Source organism: Xiphophorus couchianus, chromosome 23, assembly GCF_001444195.1.
Source record: "Xiphophorus couchianus chromosome 23, X_couchianus-1.0, whole genome shotgun sequence".
NCBI classification, from domain to species: Eukaryota; Metazoa; Chordata; class Actinopteri; order Cyprinodontiformes; family Poeciliidae; genus Xiphophorus; species Xiphophorus couchianus.
Window position 1 is genome coordinate 25,926,498 of NC_040250.1, and position 14,409 is coordinate 25,940,906.

The window sequence follows — 14,409 nt, forward strand, 5'->3', positions numbered from 1 at the left end:
CACAACTTTCCTTAGGACTCAAGCGCCCTTAAGGGACACAGATACAACCCCTTCTCTCGGCCCATCCTGCCAAGTTGGCTGGTTATATAACCCGAACATGAGAAGGTCAACAACTACCAGCCATCGCCATGGATACTTGGCACAGCCTCGCATGCATCGTTCGTCGACTTTAAGGCCTGCATGTGAATGCGACTGTGCAGGTGTCAGAAGTAGGCCAGGCAGCAGCAGCAGCGTTACCTAACTCACCCAGAAAAGACATCTGGAGAATCTTAAGCTCAGCCGTTACGGCTTCCTGTTCTGCATGTCAAACGTGCATCACACCAGGAGCAAACGCTGGCTCGAGTCCTAGATTCATTTATGCAACCAGGAACTCCCTATAGGTCAGCTTCCTATGCAGAGTAACACAAAACCAGACAAGAATGAGCATGTGTGTGTGTGCCAACACTAGTTTACGATAACTTTAAGGTAAAAAGGAGTTGAACAGATATCAGACTGTGATCATGTGTTGTTTTTCCTGCCAAAACCTTTCTGATCTGTGATAGGTGTCCAACATTGTTTAGCTAGGTGTGGCCTAATTACATCCATGTGAACAAGCAAGAGTATTCTCTACCAGGAGTGAAGGTGTTGTACATTCAGTGTCTGTATGTTACTCTTGAAGAAGCCAAGTCATATTTACATGTTTTAAAAGAGTTTTAAGCCGTGGCACCTTTAAACACCAACCACTGCAACTTTGGTTTCCTTAAAGGAGCAATATTTTGCATTTTCCAGGTATATAGTGCTGTTTTGTAACACAATCAAGTAACAATTTTGCTTATTTATATCAAATATAACTTTAAAGAAATACAATTTTGTAATTCAGTGCCTTGAAACTGGGTCTCTGTCTCTTTAAAAACTCCTGCCGTTTCTAAAACTCCGCCTTCAGGAAGTCATCACATCGCTCCTCTATTAGCCCTTTAACATTTTAGCCAGAAGTAGCTCGAATAATGAGATCAGCAAACACCCAGTTTAACCAGGTTTTTGCTAATTGCTGCTGGCTAGTCTGAAGGAGCTGAGTGGGGGAAGGTTGTTCAAGCTCTGAAGTTTGGCAAGTCCAGTTCAGAGGAGGAGCTGTGCCTCGAAGGCGGGGCTAGGCCCACCCAGGCATTTTGTACAGCTGAGTGGTTGCCATGGAGATTGAGGGATTTCTCAAACCTGCATGAAAGAATTAAAGCAACACTCCAGGTATGTTTTTGATAACGGAACATTATAAAATGATTTTACATAACACGGCCCCTACAATCACCTTTCAGGTAATGATCAAATATCATCTCATGCACTTCACGTCTCCGTCTTCAGTATCTCCACTTATTGCAGCTTTTCTCTTCTACTTCTTCCTCTGATTGCCTTTTTAATATCATAATGAAAACAGAAGCAGAAGTCACCTTAACAGTTCAGTGTTTTGTGGTAAATTTGGAAGAGGTTCTCGTTTTCTAAGAGGGTAAAGCTGCCAATTCTCCTCATCAAATCTGGGTCAGATAGCTTGAGTGAAAAACAAACAGTTCGTGCAATATTATTCATGTGGAAAAATAGGACAGAAAAAGATAAAAAAAATTTAAACGTGCTCATCTGTAACGCACCACAATGAGTCTGTCACGTAAACTCCTGTAATTCAGAGGTTTGTGGTTGCAAAATTAAAAAAATTAAAGTCTGAAAGCTTTTACAAGACACGATTTCCTCTCCTATCACACACAAAACAGACCAAAAAACCACACACACACACAGAAAAACATTGTTTCTATTGATTTTTTTTTTTACTGTACACTTTATGTACAAGACAAATTCTCCAAAGGCAATGCAAAATAAAACGTGTCACACATTAATAATTACTTTAAGACAAAAAGTAAATAAAAGTGAGCAAAGCTCGGCGCCGGAGACGGGAGGACGCTGACCGCTCGGTTCCGGTCCTGAACAGGATGTTTTGTTATGGATATCAAATGTCTGCAGGACGCGCGCTCGTCGTACCCTGCGGTTACGCACCGAGAAACGACAACAGAAGGTCTCAGGAAGCAGGAGAGGAGAGGAACCACAGAGTTTACACTTTCATTATCGCTGCACACCTGCTGAGGCGGCAATCAGTGATTAGTTTCGCCTCTGGAGAAAACGTTAGGTAGCTTCCTGGAGGACTTTCTTCATCACCGAGATAACAAAAAACAACACCTCACACTAGAAAAGGGAAGTGCAGAACACGTCCGCTCGCTGCAGACTGAAACAGACCGATTCTCTTCTACAAACTGGATGGCTTCTGCCACGATCCAGCGTTCTTAGCTGATGTTTGACTCTTAATTTAGATAAAAGTTACAGTTTCCTGATTTAGGCACCTTATTTCATAATAATGGAGACCGAGAGAAATATGGATACATTTACTTCTGTGATTCAGACAGACGTGGCTGTATGTGGAGGCAGAGCAAAGAAAGCTGTTTGTAGCTGAAGGACTGCACGTTAGAGACCAATCAGAATGCCCGAAGCCGGCGATACAACGTGCAAACAGTGCGGTGCTTTATAGTTTTTTACGTTTTGACACCCAAAAACTTTCTTTGGGTCGTGAGCACACGGAGCCGTCACTGGACGATCTGCGGCATCTCGCTCCAGGCTTTGGCCTTCTTCTTGGCGAGCGCCATCCAGGGGGGCTCATTCTGGGGCAGAGCGGCGGGAGGCGAGCCCCGCTGCGGGGGCGCAGCCTGCGTGGAGGCAGCCTTTACCGGGACAGTCCTCGGCGAGGCGACCGGCGGTGTTTTGGAGAGAACGGGCGGGGGCTTCGAGGGGGAGGAGCGGGGCGAGTCCGGTCGGGGCAAGGGTTTCGCTGGGGTGGCGGGCGCCTGCGGCTTTTGGAGCGGGGCCTTCGGGGGCGGAGGCGGCACTGGAGTTGGAACAGAGAAAGTCCTTCTGGTCTCCTTTTCTACCGACACTGAAAAAAAAACACACAATCAAATGGAGAATTTAGACTCAATTATTATGTATGCAGGAGACACTAGCTGTGTTTACGTCGACTACAGTTGCGCACATTGAAATTCTGAAAAACGGTTTCGGATAATGGAAACACACAGATTTCGAAAAAAGTTTTCTCCCTAGGGTGAGGTGGTTTTCGGCCGTGTGAAATTGGTTTATTTCTCAAAACTGCAATGGAAACAGTTTAATTGCGTCACACGAATCACGTGAACAACAACCGGATGGTACTACTGGTGAAAACGACAAAGAAGACAACAGGAAGCAGTAGCAAGATGATGGTTTGATTACATTTTTTTCCAGATGACATGCAGCTCCTCCAGAGGTCTCACATCGCACAGTTCATAAAAAAATTGCGTGTTATTCCAACTTGTTGAATTCATAGCTCTTCTTTAAAATGGCCGACTACAATTTCCCCTAAACACAGCATACGTAGCCGCTCCCAGTAGGCAGGGCTGGTCACTCTAACATCTGAAACAGACTCTGTCATCTTCTCTGATGGAGATGATGAGCGCTAGCGCCACGACTGAATTGTGAATATATTTCATGTAATTATTTACATCTGCCCCTACCATGATATTTAACAACTTATCGTGTGAACAAGCTTATTCACGTGATTGTAATTTCTTTCTTTACTTCACTGGACAAAACAGAATTGCAAAATTGTGTTTTTTCGACATCAGCAGAATATAGACAAAGATTTGTGATGGAAACACAGCTAATGTTCTGTTCACTCATGGGGAAAACTGATGTATAAGTTGTTTTAAGATTAACAGAACAATTCATGGACGTCACTGATTGGCTGCAAAAATCCAATCTCACATTAAATACAGGAAAGGCAGATGTAATGACTTCATTTTAAATAGTAGACATTTGTATAAATGGAGATTAAAATAAAAAATCTGGATGAATTTAGCTATTTAGGTGTCAAACTTTAACCTTTAAAAATAATAAAACATTTTAAAAGTCTTAAAAATTCAAGTTTGCTAATTTTGGGTGTATACGTGGATTTCTTACTTCTTAGGTTTCCCATATTTATCTAAATTCTTTTTTTTTTTCATGTTTTTTATATTGTACGACTAGGTGGTGGCAAGCACAGAGAACAGTTTTGAAACCTAAATGTGACATTTACTCAAGTTCGTCTTAAATGTTTTTCCCCCTCTTTCTGTTGCACTTTTTTAAACTCTGGAGCAACACGTAGTCCAGAAAATACTGTACTTGTTTGTAGATTTCATAATCATTATGTACGTCATGATTATGACGTACATAATCATGGTACGTCTTGAATACGGGGCTAGTCTTTGGTCTGTTTTACAGTAGCTGACTTTGGCCACGTGGGGGCAGTGTTGCCCCAGTAAGATTCCACGTCCATAAGTACAACTTTTGTTTACTTGAGCTCTACTGCAGAGCTTCCTGTATATCCCAGCGTTTTGCAGGTGCTGACCTCTGCTGGTGGGTTCAAGCGGTTTGCTGCTGCTCTGCTCCCTGCATGGAGGCAACGCCGGCTTCCTCTCCTGCTCCTCCTGATGAAGCATTAACACATTGTAAATGTGCTACATGTGTTAGTACTGTACAAAACAAACAAAAAAAGGATTACCTTCTTGACTGTAATTTCATTGAGTGGGGTTTCTTTGTAAACCTTCTGTTTCTGTTTGGCCATAGAGATCCAGCTGGGGGGATCGGACCCGCCGGGCGCACTTCGGGCTGCGGCCGGTTCTGAAGGGACACAACAAAGCAGATTGACGGCGTCAGACAACCGACTCGTGCGGACGGTGCGGGACGGGTCGGCGGCACAGACCTGAGATGCGTCTCGGTATGGCTCCGGCGTCTCCGTGGACCTCCGGTTTCCTGGGCAGAGCGGGCTTGTTGCCGACTGGATGGCTCGCGGGGGGCTTGCCGCTGATTGGCTGGGGTGACTCGGCTTTAGCGGAGGGCGGATGCGTCGGCGACTCGACTTGAGGCTGGATGACAAACAACGACGAGTTTAAAGTGGAATGTTTGCGTCGGATTCTACTTCCTGCTTTGTGTTTGCCTACCTCTGAGTCGACCTCTTCTGAGCCGAACCGGAGCAGAGCCGACGTCTTCCTCAGCCGGACCCCAAACGGACTGTCTGGGTTGGCCTCCGCCACCGCGGCGCTCTCTGCAGGCAGTGGCACGAACAGGTTAGAGTCACTCCCAGCAAACAGGAGTAAGAGAAACTAACTCTGCTTTTCTGTAGCTTTAGAGAGCGCAGGTGGTAAATGGCTGGCAGATGACAACTTGACCATACTTTTTCCTTCCACCAAACTTTCCGATAACTTCAGTCAATGACGGTGAGTCAAGATTCTTATCCATAGGGGTCTCAAACTCATTTTCATATTGGGAAATATAAAGATTATGATTGTCCATGGGCTGCACTGTGGCGCAGTTGGTAGCACTGTTGCCTTGCAGCAAGAAGGTCCTGGGTTCGATTCCCGGCCGGGGTCTTTCTGCATGGAGTTTGCATGTTCTCCCTGTGCATGCGTGGGTTCTCTCCGGGTACTCCGGCTTCCTCCCACAGTCCAAAAACATGACTGTTAGGTTGATTGGTCTATCTAAATTCTCCCTAGGTGTGAGTGTGTGTGTGCATGGTTGTTTGTCCTGTATGTCTTTGTGTTGCCCTGCGACAGACTGGCGACCTGTCCAGGGTGTACCCCGCCTCCCGCCCGGAACGTAGCTGGAGATGGGCACCAGCAACCCTCCCGACCCCATTAGGGACAAGGGTGCACAGAAAATGGATGGATGGATGGATGATTGTCCATGTGAACAAATGTAATGATAAAACATGTTAAACTGTTAAAATATGAACAAACAGCTGCCTGTGTATTCAAAGAGCACTTCTTATAATTAAATAATATTAAACCTCTTTTTACACTGCTGCAGTTTGGAACTATTCAGATAAGAACTGCTTCGATTTGATTGATAAAATAATATTTAAGCGCACAACAGTTTTTTTCTTTCTATGTGGAGCTCATAAAAATCTATGGCGGGACACATTTGGTCCCCAGGCCTCATGCCGGACGTAGACCGTAGAATTTTTTTTTTTTAAAAAGCATTTTATTTGAATTTATGTTATGCAATATCCTAATTTTCTGAGTAACTGAATTCTGGGTTTTCATTAGGTGCGAGACAAAGTGTTTTTCTTTTATCAACAATGTTTCTGTTTTCAGTGATTACACTTTGCTAAAACTAGCAAGTGCTATGCAACCCATTATTGCCAAGTATTATAAAAAAAAAAAAAGAAAGAAGCAACAAAGAGCAACCTCCCCCAACAAAGTCCTAGAAAATATTTACTTGTCATTTAATACAGAAACTGTGAAAGACCTTGATTGTATTTTGGTTCAACAATAATTGACAGATTCCTTTTCTACAACATTTAGACTACTTAAAATATTGTCTATTTAGCATATTATTGAGGAAATAAAAACCACAAATGTTTGGAGAAAGAAAAGTATATTTTCAGCAGGGCCGGTTTAGAAGAATGAGGGGCCTTGGGCTAGAACCAGTTTTGGTGCCCTGTCCATAAACAAAACAAAAGTCCGGCTCAGCTTTTCAGTTTAAATAGAAACTAAATGTGGCCCTAGAGCTAGGACGATAATGGCAAAAAGTTTGGTCATCCCTGCTCTAGGCTGTAACTTCATTCATATTCAGAACTTCGTATTTTGTTGTGTAGGTACCATGGCAACTACTTTAAAGCCCTGGTGTTCTCACCTGGTGTTCTCCCCGGCGCTGCAGTATGGGCCTCAGCTGGAGAAGACGCTACGTAGCTCTGCAGTTTGGAGGTGAAGCTCCCTGAACTCCTCCCTCTGATCGGACTCGGTGCCACCTCCGCCTCGGCCGGGCTGCCGGGTTCTGCTTTCACGTTCCGTTCCTTCCGGTCCGCTGCCTCCACCTCGGCTCTGCTGTCCCGGAGCGCCGGAGCGGCAGACGGGGAGGTGGGGTGGCTCTGTAGCCGCTGCCACGCCGGGGCGACGGTAAAGCGGACTTTGCTTTGATCCGTCGGTGTTGACGGCACTTCCTGTCCAGAGGAATCACCTTGTTCTGGTGCTGATTGCTTCTCTTCTACTTCTGGTTTTTTCACGCCCTCTATCCGCTCTGTCATGCTAAACTCTGTGGGTTCCTCGGTGGGGGAAAGCGGCTCTGTTACAGCAGCGAGCCGGAGCGGAGAGCTGGGTTTCTCTGAGGTGGGGGAAGCCAGATGGATGCATAAGGTGCTGGTCTTACTGGGGGAACTGGTGGGACTCTGATCTGAACAGGAAACAGAGCGCGACTCCGACAGGAACAGCGGAGGAAGTCTGGAGGAAACACAACCTTCTTCCTCAGGGTCAGCTTCCTTCTCCTCCATGAGGGGACTTGTTCCATCTTTTCCCAATTCCACGTCGTCTCCACTCTGATATCCATCAGGACTTCTTTCCACGTCTTCTGATTTACAATCCTGGAGCTCTTCCTCTTCCTTTTCCTCTTCCTCAGCTCCAGAGTTCTTATTTAAAACCTCCTGCTCTTCGTTCACTTTGGGAACTATTTGATCATCCATCTCTGGGGTAGCATCATCTCCTTCGCCTTCCTCTTGAATCGATGACGCATCTGGATCCTCCTCGTCTTCAGCGCCAGGGATCCCCTCTGCCATATCCTCTTCATCCCCTTTTGCTTCCTCCTGTGCCTCTTCTTCATCTCTCACCTCCTCCACCTCGACACAGCTTCCTTCCTCCCTTTCTTCCACCTCGTTCTCGCATTTTTCCTCAACAGCTTCTGGCTCCTCCTTTAACTCTACCGCCTCCTCCTCCTCTTCCTCGCCGCTATCCCATTCTTCCTCCACTTCTTCCTGGTTGATAGTTTGTTTGATTTCTTTCTCCGATTCAACTTCCTCCTCCTCCTAGAAAATACGAGTGTAAAAACGATGTACACTGTTGAACATTGTTGGAGGAACTTAGGAGTTTTCCAACGGTACTATTTCTTCCTGAATCTTTAGTTTGTGTAACACATTTGCTGATGACGAAGTATGGTGTTGGTTAAAGCCCACAAACATAGAAATGTTAGCATATAAAGCTACAGTATGTAACTTCTATAACAAATACATATTTATCAAAACTGTCCGCTGCAAGTAGAATATGAGACACTTAATCGGTGAAAAAACCCTTTGTCTTTTCTGAGCGCTAACTGCTACGCTACAGCTTCTTCCCAACAGCTAGCCTGCCATGGATGCTAATGTTAGTAAGCATAGCCACCAATGACGACGGATAGACGGTTTTTCTGTAATGGCGAGTTGTTTCTCCACCATTAGCACATTGAGCAACGTGTACAAAAGCATGACTGACAGCGCCAGGAACCATCTCCTTGCTCTGATTGGTTGTTTCTGACTAGGACGGCTGCATTTTTACAGATACAAATACTAGAGCTGGGAAGAAGTGGAGGAGTTAGATTTTTTTTTCACAGATCATCTGTCATATGTCTAAACTGTCACAACATTGCGACAGTTTTAGCAAATATGTTAAAAAAAATTGTGTTGTTTTATTTTAAAATAAAAGTTACATCTTGCAGCTATAAAAAAACAACTTGTAGCCATAACAACATCTTGGGCTTTGACTAATTTCTCAATGGAGTTTGGGTAGAACCAACAGCCAATATGTAAGCATGTATGTATATATATATATATATATCCATCTATCGGTATATAGAGATATCTATCTATCTATCTATCTATCTATCTATCTATCTATCTATCTATCTATCTATCTATCTATCTATCTATCTATCTATCTACTGTATATATATCCAGGTACGTGTTTTTCATTCATTTCTTTCAGATTTATCTTGTTCCTATAGTCCATTAAAAGCAAAAAACATCAGGCATCTGTGAAACATAAAACTTTCTGGCTTTTTATAAATTATTCAAATATGAAGCTGAAAATTAAGCAATAAAAATAATTGGAAAACTAATATTGACAGTATTCAAAAAGACATAAAGACTTACAGTGTGTTGAATGTGTTGAATGAATCGCTCCGAAACTTTGTCCTCCTCAGGTTCTCCCTCTATGCTTTTTGCTTCTTCTTCTTCTTCTACAGTGACCTCTTCCTCCTGTAGAGACTGAGGAAGAACCTCCTCTTCCTCTTGGGCAGTCCAATCAGACGTGTCAGGACTCAAGGCGGGGCCCTCACAACCAGCGGGATCCTCCTCCTCCTTCCTCTCGTCAACTTCCACTGCCTCATCCTCCGTCTCCATGACAACGCCGCTGACCTCCACATCGGGCGAGTAAGAGGTCTTTAAGGAGCTCAGCACCTCCTCCAAGAGCGAGCTCCCCTCCTCGACGTTTTCTTCTTCCTCCGACGAAGAGTCACTCTCAGAGTGGACGGTGCAGGAGAATCCTTCGGGGCCGGTCAGGTGCTCCGTCTGACCAGCAGGGGGCTCTGGTGAGACGCTAGAAAATCAACAGGTTTTATTTGAGTGGAGGAGGTTTAAAAAAAAAACACACTGAAAGGAGAAGAAGGAGGAAATGATGTGGGAGCACCTGGGACTGTCCAAGGAGGTGGGTGTGGAGCTGGAGCTGGAGGAGGGAGCGTGCCTATCAATTGAGGCGTCCTGTTCTTCCTCATCTTCCTCCTCCTCCTCAGAGAGACTGGACTCTAGAGGACAGGAAGCGTCCAGGGCGTGAGAAACATCCTGTTCAGTTTCCGCATCATCTTCTCCCTCGTTATCCCCGAGCGGGAACGTTGGGGAATCCTTTTGGGGTTCGTCCTCTTCGTCCTCCTCCTGTTCGGTTTCCGCTTTCAGCTGATCCCAACTTTCTACTGAGTCACAGACAGAAAAGAGTTCCTAAGAGTCACGGTTAACTTGAAATGGGAAAACACACTGACAAAAGTAAAAAAAACAAAACAACTAATAATCAAAACAAAACAAACAAACAAAAAAACACCATCACTAACTAAAGTTCCCTTCAGGTTCTACTTCAGATACGTAAAGGAAAAAAAAGCAAATAAATAAAAAAAGTGACAATTACAATTTGCTATTGGCCTTCAGAAACTCCTGTGTGTCTTAATGAAATGTGTTGAGCGATTAATGAACGGCGCTGACCTTCTGCCTTTTGCTGCTCCTCCGTAACGTCTGCTGCCGTCAGAGACACCGTCAGCTCCTCCTCCTCCTCCACTGCAGAGTCGCCCTCTGTGTTCAACTCCAGGCGCTGCACAGACATGAAGCGTCATCATCAGCTGCTACTTACTGTACAACGGGGTGAGGACGTCATCAAAAACGTCCTCAGAAGAACAAGACTTAAGATTTAGGCCAGGTCAGGTGTAAGTTCTGGGAGTTTAGCTTATATATTTTCTAACTGTGTACTGCAGACACAGTGAGATTACTTAAATATTTGTGTACAATAAATCCATCTGTACAATCTGGGTTTTTTCTTTTTTTTTTCTTTTTTGTAGGACTAATTGGTTCCCACAATTATGACTGGAAAAATCACATAAGGTAGCAAGCGGGACTCCTAATCACAAGAAAACAAAAAGCTAGCCTCCAAGCTAACTAAAACCTGAACGGGGAAGGGACGGTTAGCCTCTTAACACTACATACATTTTACACCTAAAATAAAAAGTACCAGCATTAAAAAATGTAAAGCAGCAGAAATAACAGGTGGAAAAATGATATCAGTATTGCTAAGAGGACAGAAATCAAAGAAATTCAGCTAAAGCTAAATGTTCACATCAGCTAGCATTAGCATGGTAGACCTGAGCAGGTTTATAAAAGTGTGAGAGTGAGAAAAGTAAACAATATTTGCTAAAATACAGTCTTGTCATGTACAAATGATCCCAGTGTGTATTTTCTTGTCTTGTGTGTATCTTTATACTTACATGATAAACAAAACTTTATTTTACACATTTGTGTTTCAGTGACTAGTAGAAACACAGGGTTTAAACAGGGTCTCTTCAGGTGTCACTAACTCAAATTTACGGCTTTTTAAGAGGCTTTTAAGACCATTATGAATTAAGGACAGTACTATGACAAAAATATACAAAAGAAAATGACATATTTTATATAGTAGCACTGCCAAGCGTTTCTTACACAGAACGCATATAGCATCATATGGGATGACTACAGTGGTGGAGATGAACATTGTCCAGCCAGCTGCCGATAAATTCACACTTACCCATGATGGATGCAAAAAACCTACCTAGCTAGCAAGTGTAAATTAGCAGGTAGTTAGCGGTAGCTTCAACTGCCCCCAGTCAAAAAACAAAATGACGTCTGAATACGACTCAAACATTTGCCTGACAGAAAAGTCCCACCACATCAAAATTTAAGACCTGTGATTAATATACTTCAGACCAACTTACATTGTTTTTATGAATGTAAAACATTAATTTTAGGTTAATTAACAGTTTTTAAGGATGCACAGACACCCTGTTTAAACAATTATATCAACTTTTTTTTGTCAAAACCTTCATTTCACCTATTGAAGCGACTCCATGTTTGTCACCTGGAACAGATTTTAGAAAGAACTTTCAGGGGCTGGAGCCCGGGGCCCCCAATTATTTGAGGGGCCAGAAAAGACTTTTCTTTTTTTTCTTTTTTTTTTCACAAATGTGTTTATGTATTCTAAAACTCCCAATTCAATACTAGACAAGTTGAATTGAGATTTTAAGATTTTCACGATCCAAACGATAATCAAGTATTTGGAAATTCTGATGTTATAGTAGATTTCCTGGGAAACAGCATGGAGCCACTGACCAGGGAGGGTGTTAAAATTACTATGCATCGGTTCATAAGCGCTGAGATGAGGGACAACACATTAATGTACCATAATTTTCATTAGTAAAATAATTATTCTGAGCTGGACGGGGAACCAAAACTGACTCCAGCCCAGGAACCTGGCCCTGCTCGTTACCACAAACAGGAAAATAAATACCAATAATTAAAATATAAATATATATACCAAACCTAGACCCTTCTGGGCCATGTAACTGGAGGATGTGTGTGGTTGTCTTACGCGGGCGGGTTTCCTCCTGTTGCAGGCCTTGTTTCTCAGGCCCAGCTTGTGCTTGGCAGCAGAGTTATCCAGGCAGACGAAGGGACTGGCCGGCTGGCTGAAGTCCCCGGGAACCGCCGGGGGGCTCACAGCTCTGTCGGACAGCTGGCGGGGGAAGGAGACAGAAGGTTCCAGCAAAGTGTTTCCCACATAACTTATTGACAAAAGCTTCACTTTCCCAGCACTTATCGGCATAAGAGAAAGGAACCGCTTGATGTTTTTGGACTACACTTCAGGGGGGAAACCCCTTTATCCTGTTGAGCTCAGATAACTCCATCCACATAGTCAGCAAAAAATAAAACAACCTTCAGAGTAATGTAGAAAAATGTTGGGTCAGCCAAAATCAGGCCACACTAACACAATTTTGGGTTTTTTTGTTTGTTTTTTTTAAAAGTCAGAGGTATTTTAGGGTCTCTAAACTGCGGTTAGCATTGAGGCGAAATGTAAAGCAGCAGAACGTCGTCTCGACAGAAACATGACGGCGTGAGGCGAGGAGGCGTGTCGAATCGGAGCGCTGTAACTAAAAGCAGACACGCTGACTGCAGAGCTAACCATCGGAATGCACCCCGAACACACAGACACACATACAGCAGGTCAGTGTGGCTGGAAGCGAGAGAAAAAGGGTCAGAAGTAGGAGAGGGAAAAAAAAAAGAGAGAGAGAGAGAGAGAAAGGTGACATGCAGAGAAAGAAGAGGTCAACCTGCACACTTCCATTTAAGGTCAGAGGAGCAGCTTGAGGATTGGTTTGAACAGAAACACGTATGAACACAATAAGCAGCATCGTCCCGTCAGCACATGATGGTTATTTACGGCGCTGCAGATGGGAGGCTGTGCTCTTTAGGAACGCATGAACTGAAACAAATACAGTTCTTAAATGAGAGTTTGTGCATTTCAGAAACATCCGATCCAACGATTTATGTTAAAATGCAAATAAACATAGCTAAAGATACACATAAATGCTGCTAAATGTAAATTGTAATTGGTAATTAGCCATTCTATTTATTTATGTTTATATATTTTTCCCCACATAGTGCAAATATAAAAATATGGATCCTATGTTCATGTACTGTCTATACCCGCCACACAGAGACAGAAACAGCACAAACAGCTGCGCTGGTACACGCACACTCTTAATGGCTTTTGAAAGGAACCAGTTAGCGTAGCGTGCATATTTCTGTGCTGTAGGAGGAATCCAAACAGAACCCGCGCATGACGGGGAGAAAATGCAGAAACATTCCACACAGGGACCATGGAGAACCCACAATACGGATCAAATCAGTTGGAACTCTGCTTGTTGGAGATGTTCTTTAAGCTCACTGCATGCAGAAAGTTCCTCTCCTCCTCCAGCAGCTGCCAGCTACCTAACGGCTAATGCTAAGCAACATGTAGCTGGATGTTTGGTGCTTCAGAATTTCAGCCTGGTTTGTGTATTTAACTTGTTACAAACTTGTTTCCAGAATTTTGCTTTTACCTGGAAAGATCATCTGAATAATAATAATAAAAGATTATTTTCTTTTCTTTTTTTTTTTTTTTTACCACCGTGCTCTAGGCAAACCATCACAATAGTCCAAGTTTATTTGCAGAGCACATTTCAGCAACAAGGCAGTTCAAAGTGCCACTATGAAACAAGCAACAAACAATAGATTTTGTCCAATGCAATCATTAAAATCATCAAGCATATAAACATCAAACACATTGATTAATGGTCCAGTTATTAGGAATGATTTTTGCATGTTTTTAATCTCAGATCGCTGAGGGACAAACATGCGGACGCTGACATTAACGTCATTTTCAATAAACATGAAACGGACCTGGAACTAGTCAGTCAAGGCAAACACCTCACAACTACAAATATCTATTTATTTCATTGTTTTCTACTTTTTCACAAATACAAAATCTGTGGGAAATATTAAAAATTAGGAGTTTGAATATTTTGATCAGTTTCAAACTCATTCCCCTTTGCAGAAAAAAAACCAACCTCTTCCTGTTTGCAGTTTTTAACTAAATCCAATAAGTCTTCCATCGTGTGGGCCAAAACAAGAGGAAGTGACATCACCGAAGCATCTGTTATTCTATTGTCTGACGCAGTAAACAGAATCTAGCACGTAGAATCCCAACTAGACGCAATGAAAATCAGACATGTAAAAAAAAAAAAAAACTTTTTCAAAGCGGTGTAACTCAAACTGGAAACATAAACTCATCTTAAATGTTTAACTGGAATCCTGAGCTTCACTGCTGTGAGGGCAATCTCCTTTAAAGGGCTGATTTTATACTTTTTGTGAGCACGTCTTTTCAGCCGGTCATTTGTCACTCTTTCCAGTTGGGAACGCGCGATTGGGCCGAAATGCTTCTGTAACGACCAAAGCTTCACTGTCATTAAAAGCTCATTTGT

At 43.2% G+C, this 14,409-nt stretch overlaps 1 protein-coding gene across 6 annotated transcripts in view; it reads right to left on the bottom strand.

Moving 5' to 3' along the window:
* Positions 1 to 1,756: 1,756 nt before the first annotated feature.
* LOC114139759 (uncharacterized protein KIAA1211-like) overlaps positions 1,757 to 14,409 on the bottom strand; it is a 51,349-nt gene continuing 38,696 nt past the window's right edge. For 5 of the 6 annotated variants that reach the window (XM_028009855.1, XM_028009860.1, XM_028009859.1 and 2 more), the window contains exons 7-16: positions 11,979 to 12,122; positions 10,070 to 10,175; positions 9,507 to 9,786; positions 8,972 to 9,416; positions 6,712 to 7,873; positions 5,019 to 5,122; positions 4,781 to 4,943; positions 4,580 to 4,698; positions 4,427 to 4,505; positions 1,757 to 2,944 (exon numbers count right to left, since the gene is read on the bottom strand). In XM_028009855.1, coding sequence (XP_027865656.1) covers positions 2,598 to 2,944; positions 4,427 to 4,505; positions 4,580 to 4,698; positions 4,781 to 4,943; positions 5,019 to 5,122; positions 6,712 to 7,873; positions 8,972 to 9,416; positions 9,507 to 9,786; positions 10,070 to 10,175; positions 11,979 to 12,122 — 2,949 coding nt within the window. In that variant the 3' untranslated portion in view covers positions 1,757 to 2,597. The remainder of the gene's footprint in view (positions 2,945 to 4,426; positions 4,506 to 4,579; positions 4,699 to 4,780; positions 4,944 to 5,018; positions 5,123 to 6,711; positions 7,874 to 8,971; positions 9,417 to 9,506; positions 9,787 to 10,069; positions 10,176 to 11,978; positions 12,123 to 14,409) is intronic. The other variant, XM_028009856.1, reaches the window with a different exon arrangement.